Raw genomic sequence first — 24,748 nt, 5'->3', positions numbered from 1 at the left:
ACTTCGCATAGTCATATACCAAGATGAGTTATGCACTGACTATTTTTTTTTGTGATGTTTGGTATGCACTGACGTATGTGCATACTACCTAAGGTGGTATACATCGACACACGTGCATAACAGGGTACTATTGTCTTTTTCAAACAAAAGTCAACTATTGTTTTGAGAGTGTTTTTGAAATGAGAGTGGATTTTTTGGTTCGATATTTTGGAATTTTGTCATTTTCAGTTTTGTCCCCTTGCCTCATTAAAAAAACCCACCATAAATTAATCTACCAAATAAGATCGTATTGATGTCTAACCGAGGAACATCTTAAAAAATCATAACTTAACCGAAAATTTCGTGTCTTAAGGTCAATGTTCTAAAAAACGCTAGGCGGTAGTTGGGCGGTGGGAGAGCGCCTAGGCTTTCTAGGCTGTGCCTACATGGGCTAGGCACTAGGCAATTTTTTTTCAAATATATCTTATAATATATATGGTAATACACACCTATGCTATAAGAAATGAAGAAAATCATTTATCATAACTCAAAAAATAAACACAAACAAATATATTTATTACAAAAATACTTAATAGTTGAAGAAAATCCACTTAATATAAAAACATACTCTTTCTTATAGTGGTATATAATTTACATTGAATTTTAATCTTTTAAACTCATTCAAATCTTAAGCCCAGTCTAATCAGCCCACCAATTTTTAAAACGACTTGGGCCTAGGCGAGTTGGCTAGGCACCACCTAGCGGTCTTGCCTAAATACCGCCTAGACCGATTTTAAGAACACTGGTTAAGGTTATATGTGATGAACACGGTTCTTATTTGCACTCATTGACTTGGTTGCACAAATTTCAATAGCCCATTTAACTACCAATGTGGGTTCAATAACATGAGTTTTTTTTTTAGCCAACCGGGTGTCCAGGCCAGCTTACGCACACCAAATCCGCGTACTGCCTCGCCAGGGCCTTGAGGGGAATCGAACACAAGTGTCCTTTCTTGGAACACACCCAATCACCATAAAATGACATAATAGGTTTCGAATTGGAAATTCCATATCCTCCTGATTATCTTGATAAGCTTAATATTGAATCAAATGAGAACTCGGATAATTAACAAGGAAGCTGACAACGTCAAGTTTTCGATTCTATTAACAAAATGTATAACACTTGCACACAAAAATGTTACTCATCACTTCTCAGATTAGGTACAAAATATGGGACATTGAACAGTGATTTTTGGACTAATGCCATAACATAAGTGTGTTTATCAAGGTAGCTAAAATTGCTGAGTCTTCTTAAAACTTAAATACCGCTACCTATGTTTCATTTGTACATACAACAATAAGTTACATCTAATAATGCGGTTAGATACCTAATATCTGAATAAACTATTGGCGACTGAAGAGCCATCCTTGGCTTCATGTGCTGAAACTGCTACAGGGACACCTACTCTTTGTTGCTAGTTAACCTCTCCTTCTTTTGTCCTCCAAGAATACGAGAGATCTGCAGACCTCTACTGAATGCCTGGTTAAAGAGCATACGAGTCTGGAATTCAGAAACAAATGGAAACCAGGCCAGAAATGCAACTGGAGTAAACAAAAGCAAGCCCATGACAACTTCATAGCCACGAGCAAGCGTTCGAACTGATCCCCAAAAGCCAGCCCGGTGGACAAGAGGCTTACATGCTTGCGCAATCTGAAAAATTAAAGAACGCGGAAAAACAGTTACAGCAAATGTGAAAGTACTCTTCATAAAATAACAGGAATAAATTCAGCAAATCACTCACCAAAAGGAGTCCCCATCCACTAGGCATAAATGCAAGAATGCATACTACGATGTCTCCCGGAGTCATATGTGGAAGTGCTATCAATATAATGAGTATGGAAATAAACGCTAAGAAGATAAGGCCCTTGATTAATCGAAACACAAGCTGGTAGTCAGCACTGAAATGCCGCCTTCCAACAGACACTGTCTGCAATGAACAAAGACATCATTGTCAGTCAGAGATCAGAGAAAGCACACTAAGAACTGCATTAATACGAGTTGGTACCAGAAAGTTGAGCTATTTGGGGCATGATAACACATTTAATGTCATGTTGGTACTTATTAAGCAATAGTTCAATTTCATAGTCACTGTATCTGTTAAAACTTTATATCAGAGTTATATGGTTTATTTCAGAACTCTTTCTTCTTGCACCGAAATTCACATCACTCACATGGAAACTTTGGATCTGACTAATTATTTGAGGTTTATGTTTATGATCACATAATCCCATAAGATCATTTCCACAAAAACTAGGAGAAATCCAAAATTTCAACACCAATCCAAATTGGTGAAAAACTTGGGAGATGATCAATATTTAGGAATCAAGGACATCATATCCACAAAAAATTAGTCAGATTCAAATCTAATTGTGTGATGTAAACCATTTTTGAGTAAACCAAAGAGTAGATCGAACTTAACCCTGTAAGTATATATCATTACTACAGAAACCGAGGAACTGAAAGAGATGTAGAGTCTTTACCTTCATTACTAGCAATACTACAACAATCACAAGCCATGAGGCACCATAAACCTGAAATCAAAGTTAAAATAACATACTCACAAATCTCTTGCCAATTGTCCCAAAAAAGAAAAACAACATTGTTAACACAAACAGTTCAGAAACAACGTACCAAAACACTTTTGGTCTTCCGAGTTATGTTCAAGTGATAAACTAGTCCATACTGATAGATAAAGAATCGTAGAGCTAATGCTATTTCAGCAATAATACCACGTTTTCCAGAATGACGAAGATGCTCCTGTTCCTTCTCCCACCACGATTCCCAACTTTTCTCCGGAGGAACACCAATTCCTCCTCGATTGCTTATCCACTTGTTCCAGTCAGTCCAGTCATCCACAATCTTCTGCCACTCGAATCCAGAAGGATTAAAAAGAAAAGGTGCAAAAAGCCAAGTTCCCACCATGAACCACATAGATATAGTGATCAAAACATATGCAACTGCATGTCTATATGATTGGCCAAATATCTGGTACACAACAAGTAGAATCATCATTTCGATACCCTTGACAAAGTGACTGCGGGAATAAAACCGATAGTTGTCAGCAAACTTGGCATGGAACACCACAAATCCACGACCTGTAGCTCTATATTCTGCACCACCATGAAGCAGGGTCCTTCCATAATAATGGGTTTTTGTGCCCAGAGAAAATGTGAAAAATACAGGGGCTAACTGCAATTGCATCAGTATAAAGTCACTCAGAGCAGTTCGGAATCCCCTTTCCAAGCCGATCTCCATCATCATAGGCAGTGCCATCAGATATCCAAGCTGCACAAATGATTGAGAAGCAAGAGCAACTTGAAGGGATTTATTATCTCGAATACCTCGTTGCGTACTCAATCCTTCTTCAAGTCCACTAAGAACAAGATAAAGACGACCATACAAGAATACATAGACTGTGAGCACAGTTATCTGTGCGACAAAAAACAATTTTTCACATGAACATGTGCAATTAACAAATGTATGGAATTCAATAATACAAGAATTACCATACCAGGGTACTGACGTAGAATCCCACTGTAGTGAAGTAACAAGATAACATTCTAAAAAAATCAAAACGGTGCCCCAGCCTGTATATGTCACGACTTAATGTCTGCTCACCGTTTCCATTAGCTATCTTTGCTTCAAACAGAGAGATCTGGTTAAGGCCCACATCTCTCCCTTTACCAACTTGCATGTATTCATGATGAGTAACATTTCCTTCACGAAGTGTTGAATTGAAACCTGAAATATCAACAATATGACATCCTAATATCAGGCTGATCACATGAAAGCGGTATAACTAACTGACAGCTAAAATTTTGACAGTTTTGATCATGCCTGCAAAGATATCCTCGCTTAAATTAATAATCTTTGATGCTTTGCTTATGCCCCCTCTTGTCAGATGAAACAACCTCTCAAACACATCTGGATGACCATAGTGGAACCGGACCCTTGGTAGAAAAGAAGGAAATAAAAAATTAGCATAACAATCAGAACTTTTGAGAATAAATGCTAAATAAACGGTGATAATATGAAATGATAGGCGTGAGGAAAAAAAGGCTCAGTTCTGTAAATATAATTCTAATTGCCTCAAGATAAATGACTCAACATGTTCGGCTCTTCTCATAGTCATTGACCTGCTTTACTAAATTACTCATATTTCGATATTTCCAATTCTTTCTATAAAGCATAAACACAAGAGGACTACTTGCTGTTAGAGTTGTAAGGGACATCTCCCGAGGGGCTATTATTGTAAACTCTTATATTCATAGATACCCCCTCGGGAGATTTCCCTTCTAACTCTGACAGTTGCTTGGGGAGAGTAAGTTCATACCAGGATTTTGAAGTGGGAAAAGAAATAGAATCACTTGGCGTGACAAAATCAAAATAAGTAGACGGCCCCACCCCCCCCGCACACACCAAAAGATAAAAATTTCTTGGTATAACAACATTTCGTTCAAAGTCTTCTTTTTTTCTTGTTTTCTTTTCCTTTTCGTTAGATCTTTATTCTCTAATTCCGATAACAGCATTCTGTTAAATGCCAGAAGTGCTATGATATGCAAACTCTTGTGGAAGGAAAGTCATTGAAATATAATGATTGCGGTACATGAATTACTCAAACAGGTACCAACAAAAAAAAACCAGGTTCAATTAGTCCATCTTTAGATACCAGAAGGGTAGAAGGTTAACATAGCATGTGCAAAAGAAGGGAAGTTCAGAAATGATGCAGAAGATGTGACTGCTATTGCTCGGACAGTTGAAGTCCAGAAGATCAAAAACTTACTTCAAAGGATTTGCCAACAATCTCTGCCCAATAGTTACAAAACTGGTTTCCTGATTTGACATAAACCAAGCAAGAGAAGAAACACTGCACAATGTAGAGAAAGACAAATATTATGTGTTATAGATTTATAGAGTACGATACTAATAAGTTAATAACACTATGCATTGAAATCCCTAGATGACATTCTAACATCGTCAACAACCATGTACTTAACTAAATAATATCCAACAGAATCACCTAGAAAACATAAGCCCAGAGACTCGGAGAGAACTTAGCAAATAATTCATTTCTAACTAGAAACTAAGAATCCTTAGAACCCAAGAAAGTCCTGAGACAATATTATAGATTCAATAGGAATATCACATTAGCAAGAACCATCATTAACTTACACTCAAATGATTTCAAAGCAATTGACAGATAAATGAACAGGGTAGTCTGGGTAGACTTATCACACTGACTAGGAATGGTTTGGCTCACAACCGGCTAAGTGTAGGTCATATATTCAGTCTTGGTTAAGGGTGATATACGGATATATGTGGATAGAAAAAGGATATTCCGAATGGAGGATTACAATGAGCAGCGGGTCTACAAAGAACAGAAGTGAAGAGGATACTAGAAGAACCTGATGATTATCAGATACACGTGATTGTGAGACCTCTATATGAAAAACTGAAAAGCCTCAAGATTTTTTTTCTTCTTAATATAATAAACAATTTGAACCATCTGTCAGAGAATTTCAACTGTAACCATCTGGTGGGAATATGGTTTTGTTTTGTTTTTCCCATACTAATGGCATACAAGATTAAATGCAAACAAGAGCATGTTGTTTAAGAAATATAGTGGAGTCGTACTTATTGACAACTTGTTTAGGACTAACATTAAGATTCTGTTTGTATAGGTCTTTAGATAGACTGTTAGATACTGAAGCAACTACCTAAAAACTGTTCCTTTGAGGGGTCAACATTATCAGGATAATCTCTTACCTTCCAGTAAATATATGCTCCCTGAGTCCAAGAATTGATGGATGCCTCACGCCATCATGTTTCTTAAGAAATTCTTCTAGTAGGTTCCTCATCTTGAATGCTTCTTCCATGTAGTTATCCTGTAGTAGTACAAATAGTCAATACACATTATATGCGCAGGGACTAGGATCATAATAAACACCAAAAAGGTGTATAATTTGTATTACCTGGTTCATATCAATTGTTTGCAGACCCTCACCGCGTGTGAAAATTATAGCATGATTTTGATTTTCTGGTTTCCCTTCGCCCAAAATGGCAGGCCCTGGAAGCTTTATGCGATAAATGACCTACACATGGAAAATTAAAATAACTACCATGAAACAACTGGAACAGATTTCTGCATATTCAGGCCATGTAACACATGCTAACATGGCAAAATCCCCAAGTGGTTGTGTCTCTAGTGAAACTGTATTTACGCAGAACAAAGAAGTACATAGTTGAACTTTTGTCAACAACCATGTAATTAACTAAATCAAGTTTGAGCGTATAGCTTTGCAGATTGATGGACATGCAGGAAATTATAAATACACCACAAGTATTAGAGTAGAGGGCAGAAGAGCTGCCCCCCACATCCAATTGAGCACAGAATCTCACAGAGTCTGATCCTCTTCGATATTCTTAGAGGAACCATAGATGAGTAACTTTAATTCTTGTGAAGGGAACTGCCTTCTACACTCTACCTGTGTGCCTATATACAAGGGGGGAGATAAACCTAATAAAAAATTGTAATCTGAAACCTAGTTTGTGGTCCTCTTCTGCAAGTATTATCGGAGTGGCTTTGGTCAAACACCATCCCGATGTCACCCAAGGGTCCAACTGAGCTTTTTTAGTATTTTAGTTAAGTGAGTAAACAAACGGAGCCATCAATGCAAGGATCTACATACCTACCAGAAGACAGACCAGTGTAAGAGATTGAACTAAAACATACTCATAAACATAAACAAAAACGATATAGATCCCGAAGGCCCAAGTTTTACTGGGATGTTTCTATTATGTAAACCCTACTATTTTATTACATATGTTTAGAGAAAGCCAAAACTAATTAAGACCGTATAGTCTTTTTCTCTCTTCTTCTCATGACTTTCTTCTCCTTCACTTATTCAATAGCTAAAATTTTAATTTAATTATAACCAAAATGCTAACAACAGACAGAAAATGGGACTCCAAATACAAATTCTGATTTGAAAGCTAAATTCTTAATTGAGACACGAATACTTATCAGATGAGCACTCAATTTCTAACAATTGGAAAGACTAGAGGTTGAATTAGTGGCAAACCGATCATTAGCCACAGAAACTGAAAAAAGAGAATAAGCTTGATACTGCATAATAGGGCAGGGATCGGGTCGGGGTCGGGTCGGATATGGCTATATCCGAATCCGAATAGTTTCACAATATCCGAACCCGAACCGAACCGAACCTGATTAAATCCGAAATTTAATATCCGAACCCGATCGGATAACACTAAAAATAAAAAATAAAAACCCAAAAATTATATCCAAAAACCCGAACCCGACATACCCGAATCTGAATCCGACCCGAATACATAAACGGATATGAAAATCGATCCGAACCCAATGTATTCGGTAATCGGGTCGGGTATCCGACCCAACCCGATTCCCCGCCCTACTGCATAATAATCATGTAATGCATCAACATAGTATTGGAATCTGTGGATAACCACAGTGTTTATTGCAAAGCTTTTAACTCAGATATCAGTAAACAAGAGTGCCTCCACTTCACATAGAAAATACGCTCTTATATAATAAATTTGGGAAACTATCTGCAGAGAAACACTCTTTAACGTTGCATGGAATGACGAACAAAATAGTTTTCATTTTACAACTAATTGCAGAACTTGATCAACTTTACAATCCAAGTAATTCCATCTTTGGGAAAGAAAATATCTAAGTCGCAAAACATGCAAATTACCTGGTCTAAATTCTGTACAGGCTCAGCTTCTGAAGAATTAATGGACTTAGGTAAAGCAGCCTTCACAAGAGCAGAATAATAAACCTTCTGGTTACCCTTTTTAGATTTATCTTTACTAGGTTCTTCAACCTCGTCAATATAAGCAACACGGAGAGATGGGTACCTGGCACATGAATAATATGCATAAGATGCGATAGACTAATAAAACAATACACATGTGGAAGAATAATGTGGTATATTACATTGACATAAGCTTTAAAATGTCGTGAGCACGCTCATCTCCAGATCTTTTGTGAATCCCATACTTCTGGCAGGACACAACATATGTGAACTTCATATCAGCAACAGCTTGACATTGTGCCCACAATGATCTTTCACCCTTTGAATGTTCCTCAGTATTTAATTCAGCAGCCTTGTAGCCTTCCATCAGATCTAAAGCAGTGTACCCAAACAAGATGTGCAGAGGACAAAGTTAACTTTTGTGCAATTTCAGTTGACTTGTAATTTAGCCATAGTTAACAATTTCCAAGTTTTCGATATTTTGAGAAGCGAACACCAAAAATTTACTGAGAGTCAAGTTTTTCCAAGGATTTTCTGGTACTTTTCTGTAATCCTGTGTTGGAATCTTTCATAGTTGAAAATTGATTTTTTTTTCTTTTTTTTATAAAAAATAATATAAAATAAAATAATTTCATTCATTTTGGTGAAATTGATGCATACCAGTTATGAGTTTAGCAAACATGATTGTCAAAAAAAAAATGTTACCGTCATCCTTAGCCATATCAAGGAACGCCTGGAGCTCCAAAGCTTTCCGATAATACATCATGCCTCTCACTGGAATTATAACAGATTTATTAGACAAAGAACCACATGAAATACACAGGTAAATGTAAACATTTTTGAAGATGAAGGTAGAGAACAGGTGCATATAATGTGGACATCCAGTTACCAGTTCGCGACAAAGTCTGGCCTCTATAAGATGCCCAAAGGCGAAGCTCTTCCTCCAGTTCATCGGTTCTTCTGAGTTCCTCCTCGTTGCTGCATCCAACTCGTTCAAGAAAATTGGTCCATTCATCTGCACATTATGTACATTGAAGATGAAATCTTGGAAAGCCATATTAAAACACAAGATAATCTCTGTACAGTTGACCAGAAAAGTATATACCTGGATAAATTTTCTGCAAGTAAAAAAGAATTGAAACACCATCTTCATTCTGCTTCTCTAGGCCGTTTATAGAGAAATTAACGTCTTCCTCATAGTAAGGAGTCAAAACACTACAAAAATACCACATATTAGGTTTTGAATACAGAAACCATTAGTGCGATTCATTCTCCAAATAGGAGTCAAAAGTCAAAACACTATAAAATATCACCTGTTCTCCGTGTATAATGTGGACAGCGTCCATATGAAATCTGAACAGATTCAATCCATAAAAGATTCATATGGACACATGAAACCAAATTATACAAGAGAACAGTCCACTATTTTATTATGCATATGTGATCATTATAAATAATAGCTAAACATTTTTACAAAATATAAGGAGAGACTATACAAAGAAGCAAATGACACTGAGTAGTATCATTGTCCATGTCATTTATCCTGGGAACATGTTTATATACATACCAAGATGCATCAATAGTATTCATTCGTGCAATCAAGCAGTGATCCCTTATTTCAATGCCTTTCAAATGAGATCATTTTTATTAGTAGCTATATCTCTAAGACTGATGGAAAAAGTAACTTCCATAATAACTTGCTAGCAAGGTCCACCTAAATTGCTAACGGCACCAATTAATTTACAGTATCCACATGTATAGCGCATCTTATGGATCACAACATCAGTCTAGACATGCTTAATTTACTAATGCAGAAATTCAGTAACTAGAAGTCTTACGAGAAAGAATTCAGTAACTAGAAGTCTTACGAGAAAGAAAGCATATTCCGGACTTTTGGAGCAGGTGGCATCTCCATAAATAATGAGTTAGAGAAAAAAGAAATGCGCCTTCTAGCCTCTAAGTTGGATGGTACATCCATCGCAGACTCTTTCACAGTAAGCAGTAAATACAGCCGTTGATTCTGCAAAGAATTTTGACCAAGTCAGAAGCAAATACGAAGTAACTTCAATGACGGCCACTACAACAATGAAGCCCACCTTTTCTTTCCATGCTTCTGTTTGCTCAATCGGGAACCTGATTGCTCCAGAGGACGCAAATAACTGAAATTGTTGGTCAAGGGGTGTCATTCCCTCGTACCTCCCGTGGGCTCCTACCTGACTTGAATCTACGATACTATTTGTAGAGTAGAAAAAGACAAAAGCAACCTTAAGTACAGAAATTATGTCATTGCAGTGATAGTCCAAAGAAGCTCAATAAATTTACCTGGAAACCTGATCCTCCATTATATCTCGAGTGACTACTTCGAGCATGTCCTGGAAAAGAATTACAACTTGATCCCTGTCTTCTTGCTTATTGTCCAACTGTCCCACGTAAACAATTGAGTTAGAACTACAAACAATTTATCGATTTTGTGGTAAGATAAAACATGAAACTTTCACAAGTGCAGATATTTACCAATATTTTGATGAGCTTAACAAAGTGGTCATACAGACTAGGGAGAGCACTCATCTTCAACTCACTTATCAATGTATCTGCTTCTATATGTTTGTCGACTTCATCAAAGATATCCTTGATAACACTGGAAAAAACAGGTAATAATCCACAAGGAAAATCAGGATAGGGATATAAGGTAGGTAATACCAAAGGGATATTGTCACCAGAAGAAAGAGAACCCATTAGAAATTTAGAGCATGTAATAAAACATTAAAGAATTGTTTTGCCTTATGTGAGTGACTGAGGGGGAGAGAGACACAGGTTTACTGATACAAAGCTATAAGAAGTTTTGGTTTGGGACATGAAGTAACTAAAATATTTAAAGCTACTTGACATTTTTCAGTAATAAAAGGGCAGCTATTAGCCCTACCATTTTATTTTATTTTTATCTATTTTATTGCGCTCAATGAAAAATTCATGCAAACACAAAGTAGGTTGAGAAGACTTGAATATGACCCATTAAAAAACTTCAAACTTTGAGGCATGAGCGCATAACTGCTACCCAAAGCCTCGTAAAAAGTAAATTCCACAACTTAGTGCTAATGATGATCGAAAATAGAACTCTTCAAGGATTACAAGATTTACAGAGGAGAAGATTCCTTACACTTTTTCACGATCTCCTTGGACTAAGAAATTAATAATGTTTCTAAAAGATGCATAGCATTCTCGCACAGCACAAGACATATAGTTGTCTAGATTGATTCTTTTTTTCAGCTCCCGATCCTTACCATTACTATCTTTGGCCATGTCTAACGCAATTGGGATCTACATAAATAGAGAAAGAAAGAGGGTAAGCATGTGAGAATTGGTACAAACTACTAAAGGAAACAACTCAAGTACAATTATAAATACAAACTTTGCTAGCAAGTAAGAATGGAGGCCACTGTCTAAGAGCCAAATCACGATCAGCCCAATATGGTACAAGAAGCAAGTCCATTTCCCTGCAACGAACACAGTATTAGTAGAAATACACCATATCACAGTTGGGTATTTTTGTACAATGAATTAGTTTTAGTATATAGATGATATAGTTAAAGTTATAAATGCTTCTCCACCATAGGAAAACTATCGTAGAATATTCAAACACAATTCTGACAATTTGCAGAAATAGGCTTACCTAAAGAACTTTTTACGGAAGGATTGCTGTCCCTATTTTTTTATTTTATTTTTTTGGTGTATAGTTGTACTGTGTGCTGATGCAGAATTGCATCATATGAAACCTATTCACCTTTTGAGCATTAAGATATGGGTGAGCCTCTACTAGAAAAACCTACTTCCACATTCAACAAAAAAATTTAAGATGCAAAGTAAATAATTTAAAATATTTGATAGAGAAGGTATCATTTGGTACCTGTTACTAATTAAATCTTCCTCCCTGAAGCTGGTGATTATTTTGTTCCATAACTGAGCAAATTTTGCGGCTTCCTTGTCTTTATCAGAGGGAATCTGACAATAGCAAGAAATGGACACAATAAGAAAAGAAGAAAAGAAAAATAGTTTGTCTGTGGGCAGTGTGGAGGTAACTGGTATCTGGCTGGGAAGTGCTTAGTTTGGAGTTGCTGATTGTGCACTAATTTTTCTGTTTCTGGTGTTTCTGTGAATTTTCCTCTTTGCTCCTTTGTAGAGGATATCTTGTCCTACAATTTTCTCTAAATTTCTTATGCACTAGCTTCTTAGCAATTAAAAGGAAATAAGTAAAAACGAACAAAGAAAAACCTCGTCAAATTTGCGAGAAAATGTAGCCTTCATCAGACCCTTCTTCTTAGCTGCTCCAATTTTCTCCTTAGGAATCAAGACAGCATTAAAAGCACCCGGCAACGATTGAAATCGGGACCTCAGCATTCCTAAAGTTCGGATCTTCAAACAAACAAAACAAATAAACAAATCAAGACGGGCAAGAAAAACCCTGAACCACAGAAAAAGGTTGATTTACTATTAGACAATTTACTTCTAACAGGACATACATAAACCAAATGGGGTTTGAAAGGTATATCTCGTCAATGAGAAAAGGACAGAAAAGAGAACTAAAAGATGCACGGCCACCGCTTTGGAGCTTATACCATGACCAAGACAGGGAATCAGTAGAGACCAGTTTTCCATGAAATACCCATTAAAATCTATAGAAGTACTTAAAATAAAAGCACTGCAGCATAACCAAATAGCCAGTAAGTAAATTAAAATCATGAGCATACACCAAGATTCACCTACCTCTCCTAGACGACGAAACGCCCCATAGATACCACCAAACAACGTTGAGAAAATAGCATACCAAATTTGAGTGTCCATGAAATATACCTACAAAAGAACAGATGCATTGGAACCAGAAAACAAAACCCAAACAGATAACGAGAAAGAGATATCAATTACTCAGTGAAGTGGAGAGATACCAGAATAATTGGAGCCCAAAGCGCAATCACAACACCAAGGTTGTTTTTGGCTGCAAAATGAATATATTAGCACCGCTAGCAATTGTAAACGTATACAATGCAGGTCTGCTGCCTCTGGTATTACCTCGAGGAAAAAATTCATGCCACTTGTAATTTGCTATATGAACTTTCATGATCGCTTTTGTTGGACCCACAAGTGGCTTTATCTGCAATTACCAAAAGAAAACCAAGAAGAAATAGCTAGTCACCTAGATAGGTAGACAATAAAATCTTAGCTCTTAACTTGTATTACTTTTAATACCATACTTTCTTATCCACTATCCCAGGACCCGGACAGACTAAATAATTCTGCTAATATATATTAAAGACAGAAAATGTAAAATGATGATTGAAATTGGTTTTTATTGTAAGGGAAACCAGCCACCAGAATACAAGATATGAACAGACGGTGTGGAAGAGAGGTGGAGAGAGAGAGTATTCTTATCTACGGCTAACAAATGCAGGTTGAATGTTCATATTGTGGGTGATATAAATCAAGTATTATGGTGCTTAAAATAAATAACACTCCTCACAGGAGCACAATGTGTTGTACGGTAGCAAACAACACTCGGAAAATTATCAGAACTTGCACAGCACATCATTCTCGATATAGATACTGGCTTGATCATTGGCAGATGCATATGATCACAATTTATTCAAGAGTGCCGTCACAAACCTAATTGATTCAAAGAACAATCATCCAAACCTAATTGAAATATTCCAGATGACATTGTTCACATGAATATATAAAAAAACAACCAATTGTATCATCAACCAAAAAAGGACCTGAAACTGCATGATACAAAAATCATGGTGAACATTGTTTAGTCAAATTTTTTTCTCTTTTTACGTTAACTTAGATTAGGAAAATAATTGAAATACAACAAACCGAAAACTACAGCAAGCACAGAATATGGGGTACAAACATCTTGATGATAAGCTGGTTATTATTGATGTTATAAAACAGGAGAAAAAATTGTCCCAAGAAAAAATGAGATGAGCTTCTTGGTTTCTCTTCCTCCTTTGAACTCTTTTTTTTTACTACACGCCACAGACGCATTGTAATAGACACGACAGATCCTGACACAAATAACGTACGAGGTTAAGGGATTATACCTCAATGTAGTAACTGAAGGCCAGCTTTGTTACTAAAAGAAGAACCCAGAACATAGTATACCTGTGAGCAGAGAGATGATAAGCATAATTATAAGATGAGAAAAACTGCATTTCTCTCTAAACTGTCAACCAATGTTCTGAACATTGAAATCTTACTTGAAGAGGGAAAATGAACTCTCATGCATCCCCCTTCCAACATAAAGACGAGGCTGCAAGAGATAACGGACTTTTAGGAAGGGCATATAACGACAATACACAAAATCCCAGAAATCAAAGCAGTCAGCCGAAAGCCAGGATTATATCTAAAGCCCTCACGTATAAGCAATTGTGACAACTTTGCATACCTGAGACCACCACATCATGAGCATCACAATCCTGTAATTAGATCTCTCCAAAAATCGCCTAATAAATGGAAACAGAAACAGCAACCCAGCGAGCATGTTTGGTGACAAATATATGACAATAGCCAAAATATACAATGTAGGTGAGCTTGGACTATTCCCAAACCATTTCCTGATCTTTAATGCGAATTCAGGAGGATTCTCCCAAGTATAGGCATAGGTTACGGGTAATATTATCACCCAAGCAGCAGCTGAAAGAGCTTTAAGGATATATCTTAGCTTAACTTGGAATGACATGCTCCGCCTAGCTTTCCAGCTCAGGATTAAATCAAGGACAGCTGGAAAGTAAAAATATTAAATTAATCAATGGCAAATATCTATCCATTAGATAAACAAGTTGATTTCTCATACCAGTAAATACATTCATAATGTATACATTAATGAAATTTCACAATATAAATTCCACTCAAGTGAACTCTAACATTCCAACCAATATTAGAATATCTAGAAAAAGGATAATCAATTTCCTAATCTTGCTGTATTTGACATTTTGACCACAACAAATATGACAAAAGTTTCCAAGTCAAAGCATCACCAACGCTCTTCTGGAGAAATCGTCTGTATTGCCACCAATATCTTCACAGTAAACGGAATATTATTATCATCGTTGTTAACCTCTGGGAAGCTTAAAATAATTGTGGGTAGTTATTGTTATGAATGTGGGGAGGGAATGGGACTTTGTACATCATCTACTGTCGTGTCATTTCCCTTGCCACATTCGGTATGCTTTTCTATCTGTAATATAGGGTTATTTGGGTATGCCCCCTAGCCCCCAGGTTCAGATATTTTTCTCTGCCTCCCAAATTTTTTAGGATGTTCATATTGTGTAAATCCTGCAATTTTATTATATAGATGTGTGAGAGAACACCAAAACCAATTAAGACAGTATAGTCTTTTCTCTCTTCTTCTCCATACTATCTTCTTCTTCTCTTATTCAATAGCTAAAATACAATTTTGCAACGAAAATCAAATTGTATACTAGTATACCTGATGTGGTCATCGAACCATGGTTTAATCAAGCCCATGGGTGCGCATGCGTTACAGGCGTACCCTTTTATTTAGTTGTTTTAATTAGTAGCAGCCGCGTGTCTTGTTTTAATTGGCTTTGCTTTGTTCTCAGTTAGTACAAATAATGGGCATGTAAAATTAGGGTGGGGAGTTAAATTATGCTTTATGAAGTTATTGAGAGAAATAAAAGAGTGGTTTTATCTTGGGGTTTTGATTTATATGTAAGAGTGTAGATTTTCTCTAAATTGTTGCTTCCACCAGTTTAAATCTGCATTAATACCACTCCTGTATCAAACATCAAATAGCTAATGAACGACGATAAGGGGGGAAAGTACTAAGGGGTGATGTGTTGATAAGATTAGATGATGATAGGCCAATGACAAATCAAAATTAATAGTCGCATCTAACCTTGTCCGAGCTTCAATATAGCCGCAGTTATGAAGATGCTCAACACTCTCTTGAACACACCACTCTTAAAGATGGCCGTTGGATCTCCAGATCCATTCCAAGCAATAATAATCATTGCCTTGATAAGAAAAATATGACTTCAGTATCACGTTATCAGAGCCTGAGGAGTCCAACAAAAAAAGATAATTTAGACTTACCTGTAAACTCAAGATGAAAAAGCTCCACATTCTAACAAAGCTTCTGAAAATATGCCAGAATGAGCGTATCTCAACAAAATTAATCTTTCCAACCCATCGGTCCCTTGCAGCTGGTTTGCTCTCCTAGACATCATTGATAACATGGATAGTCAGCGTTTGTGGATTTTCCTCAAGAACTCAACACAAACCCACTTAAAATGATTAAAGTTGTATTTCACGCCTACTGTTCTCCAGAAGAAAATACTTAACTAGACAGAGACAAATTCCCAACAGAAGGTACAATTTGATACGACAAGTAGGAAAACAAATGCATTTTGAAAATCAAAGCTTACCCCATTCTTCTCAATTTGAGACTGGCCTTGTGGCTCGCAAAAGAAATCTGAGTCAGCACGCATGGGCCATCCTAGACGGAAACAATCAACCGACCTACAATTTTTACAGACAAATTGACAGCCACATTGGAAACTGAAAATATATTAGCCAAACAAGAAAGCACACAACATACCAAAAGTATTCGTTCAAATCATCATAATTCCTCCACTGGGAATGTTTGGATTTTCCTCGCTTGCTAAAATCAGCTTCCTATGGAACAAGAAGAATAAGACTAACGTGAATGACTAGAAGAAAAAAAGGATTGACTGCACAGAATAGAGTTGAGCAAAGGATCCATGCCACACCTTTGCTATTGAATCATAAATTGGACTAACAACTTTTCTGAGGAACGCCTCTTCCTCACCCCCGTAGGCTGGCTTCACATTTTCACCAGTCATGGGACTGACATTCCCAGCTAGCATACCATACAGTTCAAATGCCATCTAAAAAAATATAAAATGTAAGAAACAAAATAAAGTACACAAGACCCAAAACACATAAGGTAACATAGATTAGAACCCAAGCACAACAGTAAGTATACACAAGGATGGGAAAAGAAAAGTTAAAGCTTTTTCTTGTTTTGCTCTTGCATTTATCTTTCGCTTTCTTGTATGAGTGGGATATCACATCATCCTACAATGTGATGTGTGTATATATATATATATATATACACATCACATTTTACCAACCAAAAAAAAAATCTGTATACCTAAGGATGAATGAACACTATCAGCAGACCATGTGTTTCCTGATTAAATCTTTGAAACTTTCGTGCAGGAAGGACAAAAAAGTGACGTCTATTAGTCTTCTCACACCTACCTACATGAATCCATGCAGTGAGTTCAAGAGGTGAATTGTCTTAGATTTAGAGTATCCACTCAATACCAATTGGCAATGAATGGAATAGCCCTTGGTTCTTATTTATTTTGACATAGGGCTTAAAATGTGGTGGGGCAATAAATCTCAACATGACAACATGCTCACTCAGGTGCAACGTAACTTTGTTAGGTATCGTGGAGTACGAGAGTCGTTCGACAAACATGATAGCCAACTATGGTACTATCTTAAATTTGGAGCATCCAACTCAAAACCAACTGGCAGTGAATGAAGTGGCTCCTGGATCTTGTATTATGAAGCACGGCTCTAAATGTTTGATGTGGTTGTAGATATATCAAGAAAGTAGAATTACTCTCATTTACTCTCATAACATCATAAGCTTTAATTAAGCACAATGTCTGAAACAAGTTAACCCGTCTAAAACCACTAAGCAAAATGCATTAAAAAATAATTCAACATAAAATTGCAACTCTAATTATATTTAATTTTTAATTATCAAATAAAGATCTATTATAATAAAGCATTTTTTTACTCCAGAATAGTATCTAAGTTTTACACACAGTCACAAACTTCGGAAGAATTGGAAGTCCCTCATGCAGTAGAAGTGACCATTCAAATGCGAGGATTCACAATTGGAGAAACATACATGATGATAGATATAGCAAAGGCATTCAGGCATGAATCGTAAGTTTGCAGCTTCACCCCAAATGAGAAGATATAGACCCATGTAAAGTAATTTGCGCTGCTGCACTTCCTGTTGTATAGTTGGCAACCTGCAGTTACATGTAGGGGGAAAAGTAGGAAATTAAATATCAAAAAGATTAATGCCGCCGGTTGAATTTAGTAAGCAAAATTACAACGTGAAAACAACAGTCGAGAAGCATAAACTTGACTAAACTATATAAGCATGATAATATCAGTATGGAAGAGACTTCTCATTATTTCTGTTAATATATCAGTAAAGTAAGGCAATATCATTCGGGGAAAGTCTCACCAAAGGCTACTCTTGCGCTCCAAGTACCTGCACCACTTCTTGTAATTCTTAAAAAGTTTCTTCATGACTTCAGTCAGTGCTCTCTCATCCAGCTAAAAAGGATATAGACACGTATTAGGAAAAAAATAACACTACTTCTAAATCCAAAAAAGAGATGGAAGATAAGACAGGAAATGCTGCTATAAAAACCTTGGGTTGTTGATCAGGCTTTGGAAATTGCCGTATGTGAACATTCGCAAGTAACAAAATCAAATGCTCCCTTTGATTACCCACATTATCTTTCTGCACATTCAGAAATGGCAGTTTACCTCATCAGGATTGTTAATAAGGTAAAAGTAGGCAAAGGTATCCTACAATTACAATATTAATGAAAAGAACACCACATATAATAGAAACACAAGACAACCCACGAGTCAAAAGAACCAATCAGCTAGAACCCATATGCAACAACCACTCCCACTTGATAACAGACACCCAAATTGACAGTCTCCCAACTCCTTGTAACACTTTTAGTCCACTAGTGAAACAGTTGATTGAGTGTTTTCACAATCCTACAGCAACACGAAAAAATGGGTAGCGGAAAGTAGAGCCCACCCACATTACTTCTATTATAAAACATCTACAAACAGTCCCCAAGCTACTGTGAATAACTCAAAACACAGGAGTAGGGCTTTATCATATCAACAGTGGCTAATTGTCTGCCTTTTCCTTCAAAGACCATCATTCACTTTCCCTCCAAATAGTGGAACAAACTTCAAATCCTAACAATCTTGAAGTGTGGGTCAACTACAACTCTCAAGAGAAGGCAGGAATATAGAAGCACTGGAGGAAATAACATTGAAGTATTCAACAAGTAAAAATAACGCGTGCTAATTACAAATTGGCTAAAGATTATGGTCCATGTAGCACTAGCATTACCATAATGATAAGAAATTAAAAGTGCACTTTCCCTTCTTTTCTCTTTGTATTAGTAAAGTGCATTTTCCCCATGAATTTAAACATGGAAGGAAACCAATAAAATCCTGCCGCTACTAGTGAAATGATCAATGCAACATAACGTAACAACCTGCCCAATACTGTTGTGTTGATATAGTCCCCAATTAGCCAGCCAAAGCCCAAAGCCTATCATGGGTAAGACGTTTTCCACAATAGTTCTTGACTCAACTTTGTGGTAGGCCATTACAATATACGAAAAACCTTGGAATCTACAACACCTTTGCATACTCTTGCGTCGATATACACCCAAATTAGCCATCCAAGGCCCAAATCCTATCATGGGTTTGAGGTTTTCCTCAATAGGCCTTGATGCAACTTTGTGGCACACGATTACAATATACTCAAAACCTTGGAATCTACGACACCTTTGCAACTGATGTGGGACTAAACCACAATAGCCCCTCTTTAGGTATCACAATGCCACCGAACTATGAACCAGTTGTCTCTCAAATCAGCTTTCATGATCCACCACATCCTACTGTTGATATTCTAAAGAGCCCACCTACTCCACACGGTCATATTGACACTACTTAGCCAATGCAGACAAGAGCTATCAAAGAAACACTCAAAACCTTCTTTTGGAACATTAAGTTTTCAAAAATAGGCAAAATTCTTCTCCCCGTGTATCTCAAAACAAAATTGGAAAAGCCTGAATTTTTCAACGATATTTAGATTGAAACCAAAATTAACATGAGCTTGATGAACATTCATTGGACCTTTATCATGTTTTTAAAAATACATTTTTATCACTTATTACCTATATAGTTACAAAAGAGAGATGCTGTCAAAGACGAGTGATTCACCTGAAATCCAAACATAGACTGAAGCCAATCAAGAATATCTTCATCCGGTTTTTTCTTATACCCTGTGGGCCATGGAAGACCCCTGGTGTTGCGAAGTGCAACCACAACAGCTTGAATCTGCAAATAAGTCAGAAACAAAAAGAGAAAATTAATCAGAAGAAAGAAGTGAAAGATAAAGGCAAAAATGCAACTGACGGATAAGGTTCGATAAAAACCTCAGGATAACGCATAATAGCTTGATTTGCACTGTCTGGATCAAGAGGAAGAATATTATAAGGCACATACACCTCTGTCTTTTCAGCAACTTTATTATGAGTTTCCAAAATCTACATAGGACATAAAAGTACTGAGTGGTAAGACTGAAGCCATGAAACGTGAAAAGTTTGGTTTCAAGAGAAGAACATAAAGAAGATCATTAAGATGAAGAAGGGCACCAACTAAATGGAATTGAGTAAGAACTGTGTTATCTTCACCTCACGATCTACTTCAAGCGATTGGGTGAGATTGACAGCCTTCAAAACCTCAAACAGGACAGCTGCTGTTTGATAGGCTTTGGTAAGTTGTGCACTGAAAAGAACAGACAAGAATAATTTAAAAACCAATCAAACATTATAGAACCGAATTACAACAAATATGCACTCAGATTACTCAAGAAACAAACCGGTCAGCTTTATCAGCAGCATTCTGCAATGCTTGGATATATTTTTTGTAGTAATGTTGATAAAAGCTCTGCATTTCACGAGCATCACTCTTCTTTACCCTTCCCATTAAAGTTGGATCGTTCTCCTGAAGAATAATGACAGATTAGTAAAGCAACGTTGAAAATACAGTTTTTTATCACAATATTCTTTAATATATCCAAAGGCGTTTTCCATTTTCAACTAGTTTGAAGGTTCTACACCATAACCATCACTCCTCGAATTTAAAATGATGTCTCCATTATCTGATCCACCTTGGATTAAGTATTTTTTTTTCCCCCTTCTGAATTGGTAAAAAGAAATATATTTGTGAAAAAAAGGCCGATAAAGCCTACAAATACATATAAGAACAATACAGCCAAAAGACCCTATTAAGAAACATCCCATTAGCCCTTACCTAAAAACAACAAATGAGCTCATCCAGTGGCTGCATGTTTAAAGGGAAACTCCCTAAGACTTTAGACCATTGATAAAGGATGCCCTTAACAGCTAATAAGTATATTAATCTCCTCCTTCCTTACTAATATTCCTTCAAGTGTTATCGAGTCCTCCAGCCATAAACCCCATAGAATGGAAAAATGTAAAGAAATCCATAACAATGTGAATTCAGTCTAAGAGGAATTGCTTCTTTGCGCGTTCTGGCGAAGGGTCACATTAATTCTTGGACTTCACAAACTTTCAATGGAAAAGAATTTCTAGAATTTAATCTAACAATTTAGATTTTTAGAATAAGTAAATCAGTAGCTCTGGAGATTGCCAAACAAAATTAGGAATTGGAAGCCTCTGTTTCTTTGGTCCAAGCTGTGGACAACCTTAGACATTTGACAACGATTCATACATATTTAATGGGATTATACAATGGTCTAAGGAACAACAGAAGATTAAAGACCTACTTTTCATCCTATTTTGTTTCGTTTTCTATTGCAATGTCTATATGGAAGTCATCTCAACTTAGGTCTGGTGGCAGGATTTACTTATTCATATATCATCTTCACAATTGAAAACAGGAAAGGCGATAATTATATTTAAGTAGTTAGAGAATAAATCTGGCGTATACAAGTTTGAAGAGCTTTTGCATATTGGTGGATTTTCATGTCAACAAGCTTGTGGACAAGCTTCTTCAACCTGGAGAGAGTGATGTAGATTGTTAGCTCATTGTTTTGAAGACATAGGTGTGCGCCCATGTTTTCTTCTCATATTATAGGTGTGCGCCTATAGCTCAAGTCCAAGCCCATGGTCGTGTTTTGTGTGTGCAATTAGGAGTCCTTTAGTTATTATTTGCCACGTGGCGTGTTACTATTGGTTTATTGTTTCTAGGTTTAGTATAAATAAAGGGCATATAATTAGGGTTCCACATAGTTGTTTAGTTGTGTTTATGTTTATGAACTATTGAGTGATTAGTTAAATAATGTAGATTAAAGTGACGGAAGTAACACTTAAACAAAATCTACACATTATAGAACCCTAAAAGTCTCACCTTTATTAATAATCACTCAATAGTTCATAAACTAAAACACAACAAAACATGATCATGGACTTGAACTTCGACGTGAGGAGCACGCCTATAATATGAGAAGAAAACATGGGTGCAAGCCTATAATATGAGAAGAAAACATGGGCGCACGCCTATGTATTCAAAACAATGAGCTAACAATCTACATCAAAATCTTTCTCAAAGACAACTCAACATTCTGAAAACATATTCACTGGAAAGAAATGATGAAGAAAGTAAACTAAACTAAACTCACCCCCCTCTATTTATTTTATGTGGTATCAAGTTTTTTGTAGAAGAGTACCACACCCTAATATAGGCACACTAAAGACTTGCTGATATTATTAGTACTAAAACAAGCCCGTGATTTTGCAAGATTCAGATGGGTGCCCAATGCAGTCACTTTCTTGGATATTTGTGAAAATTCAAACAACTCAAATGAAAATGTAAATCACCCACTCCACTCCCACAATTCCTTCACAACTCCAGGAGAACAAGAGGTACGGTAAGTACAGGATCCCATGTCCAACAAGTACAAGTTTTCTTCCATAGATTGTTACGACCACTCTTAAAGGATATGGACTGTTCTATTAAAATCAGTAATAATAGATGCTGGACCAAGAACGTTACCATGCAATCGGAACCTGGACATTTATAAAAGAATATTTATGTGCTTATCCCTCAGTTGCCTAAAAGTATATTTAAAGGCCATGCAACAAGCATATGAAAAGCCAAACTAGGTGTCCACATTTAGTCATTTGGATAGAGGAAAAAAGAAAATTACCCTCTCAAGACGTTGTAAAAGTGCAGTCTTAAATTGACGAACACCTCGTCCACTAGACGTAGGGTCCAGCCTGTGAGCTTTCTCGAAGGCATAGAACCGACCTGAAAAACACCAACCATAATTAGCATTGACCTCTTAAAATGGTAAGAAGGATTAAGTATTAGGTCACAGCAGTATACAAATATTATCAAACTGAAAAATCTGCACAGTTTGTTGAAGTTTTTTTTTAAAAACTTATTCTAATATAACTAAAAGGAATAGGTTTTATTGAAGGCATATATAGGGATCTCAATTATCATTTTTATATCCTTGGCGAACTTTTTACAAATGATGATAACTTCACTATTGTGATTAAGATGGATATGGTGGTACAGTTAAGAACGAATAACACAGTAATTTTGGTTTTAACTTTCAATCAATAGTTAATGATAACGTCTCAAATGTCTTTTTCAGACCCTGAAGGCTATCAAATCAAGACGGTTCAGTGCCACAGTTCATGGCTTTATTTTGTCATTCTCTCATCACCACACACACACAACAGCAGCAGAAGATAGAATTTAAGCATTCTCATTCTGAGATCGACCCGAAAAGCTTTTTTGGCATAGAAATCAGAAATGAAATCAAATATACTAATTATTTTAGATACTGTTTGAAATTGATATAGTTAGAACCTATAGGCCCTCACTCCTCTCCAAAGTGATTGTATATCAGCTTTTATAATTAATCTTAACTATTTCATACTCTAAATAGGAAAGTAGCTCAGTCCTAAAAATTACTTAATCTACCATGTCATAACGAGATTAACCATTTAATAGAAACTATAATAAGCCAATTAATAAACATGCAAGCTAACAAAATGAGAAAAAATAGTAAAAACTCACATAGATAAGCAACTCTAGGATTACTAGATTCAACTTCATTAGCAACACGAAGAATGGGAGCAATTTCAACAAGAGAAGAAGGTACAACTTCACTATCAAAGATGGTTTCTCCTAGATTCCCAGCTGTTTGTGTTCTTATAATCCGTCTCTGTTGTGGCAGTTCACCACGATCTCTTCTAGTTGCCATCGATCTTCTCTTAAAACCCTAACTCACAAAACAACCACCTTTTCTTTTCTTTTCTTTTCTTTTCTCCTTCACTTCACCAACACATTTTAACTTAGAAAACACATCTAGAAAACAGATCAAATCTCATTTATATAACAAACTAGTTTCAACTTTCAAGGTCGGTTCTAGCTAAGAAAGGTAGTAAAGCAGCATGGAGCAAAAAGGAGCTGCTGCTGCTGCTTCTTTTTTAAGCTAAGTAATAAGAGAGAAGAAACAAGTGAGAGAGAGAGAGAGAAAAGGTTTGTACTTTTTACTGCCAAACTGTTGTGAAAATGCATGAAGAGGTTTCGGATATTACGATGTTTTGCCACTGTAACTAGTTACTTGTTTTCAAATTTTGAATACTCAACTACGTTGTACGGTTTTAATCAAAGTGGTCCTATATTTACGGCATACCAGAATATAGACCGTTTTTATATCAGTAACTAACGATATAGGGATAATTTGAGATGCCCCTGTTTTGCATTTTGTTTTCAAATTCATTTGATATACTCCAAATGACACAAAAAATTGACGTGGTATATCATCTGCTACGTCATTTTGTCGGATAAATGTGTCATCAGTATAGTATAGGAGAGTATATTAAATGAATTTGAAAACAGAAAAACAGGAGTATCTCAAATTATCCCAACGATATATGATATTTGATATTTGACAATTTTGCCCTTTATAAATATCTGGCCGAGTCACGAGATGAGAATTGTGAGATTATGGCGTTAAG

General features: G+C 36.3%; 1 protein-coding gene across 1 annotated transcript; it reads right to left on the bottom strand.

The window, feature by feature from the left end:
• Positions 1–1,117: 1,117 nt before the first annotated feature.
• LOC147520977 (callose synthase 3-like) lies at positions 1,118–24,255 on the bottom strand. Its single transcript, XM_086592507.1, has 42 exons — positions 23,802–24,255; positions 22,921–23,021; positions 20,608–20,732; positions 20,420–20,513; positions 20,162–20,272; positions 19,947–20,063; positions 18,337–18,429; positions 18,148–18,239; positions 17,800–17,926; positions 16,622–16,759; positions 16,450–16,526; positions 16,277–16,370; positions 15,945–16,067; positions 15,748–15,865; positions 14,275–14,609; positions 14,087–14,139; positions 13,931–13,991; positions 12,900–12,981; positions 12,776–12,825; positions 12,597–12,683; positions 12,105–12,245; positions 11,740–11,834; positions 11,245–11,329; positions 10,993–11,153; positions 10,350–10,473; positions 10,158–10,255; positions 9,932–10,067; positions 9,704–9,855; positions 8,941–9,050; positions 8,725–8,850; positions 8,541–8,609; positions 8,018–8,207; positions 7,776–7,938; positions 6,012–6,131; positions 5,806–5,924; positions 4,823–4,906; positions 3,877–3,989; positions 3,551–3,780; positions 2,671–3,468; positions 2,520–2,570; positions 1,781–1,966; positions 1,118–1,689 (listed from the first exon to the last, which is right to left on the bottom strand). Exons 1-42 carry the CDS (start codon positions 23,986–23,988, stop codon positions 1,441–1,443), a joined length of 5,865 nt encoding a protein of 1,954 aa, XP_086448633.1. The 5' UTR covers positions 23,989–24,255; the 3' UTR covers positions 1,118–1,440.
• Positions 24,256–24,748: the final 493 nt, after the last annotated feature.

This window comes from Coptis chinensis, chromosome 2 (assembly GCF_015680905.1).
Source record: "Coptis chinensis isolate HL-2020 chromosome 2, ASM1568090v1, whole genome shotgun sequence".
Lineage (NCBI taxonomy): Eukaryota > Viridiplantae > Streptophyta > Magnoliopsida > Ranunculales > Ranunculaceae > Coptis > Coptis chinensis.
The sequence above is the reverse complement of the archived record's forward strand: the minus strand, read 5'-3'. Positions and strand labels throughout refer to the sequence as shown.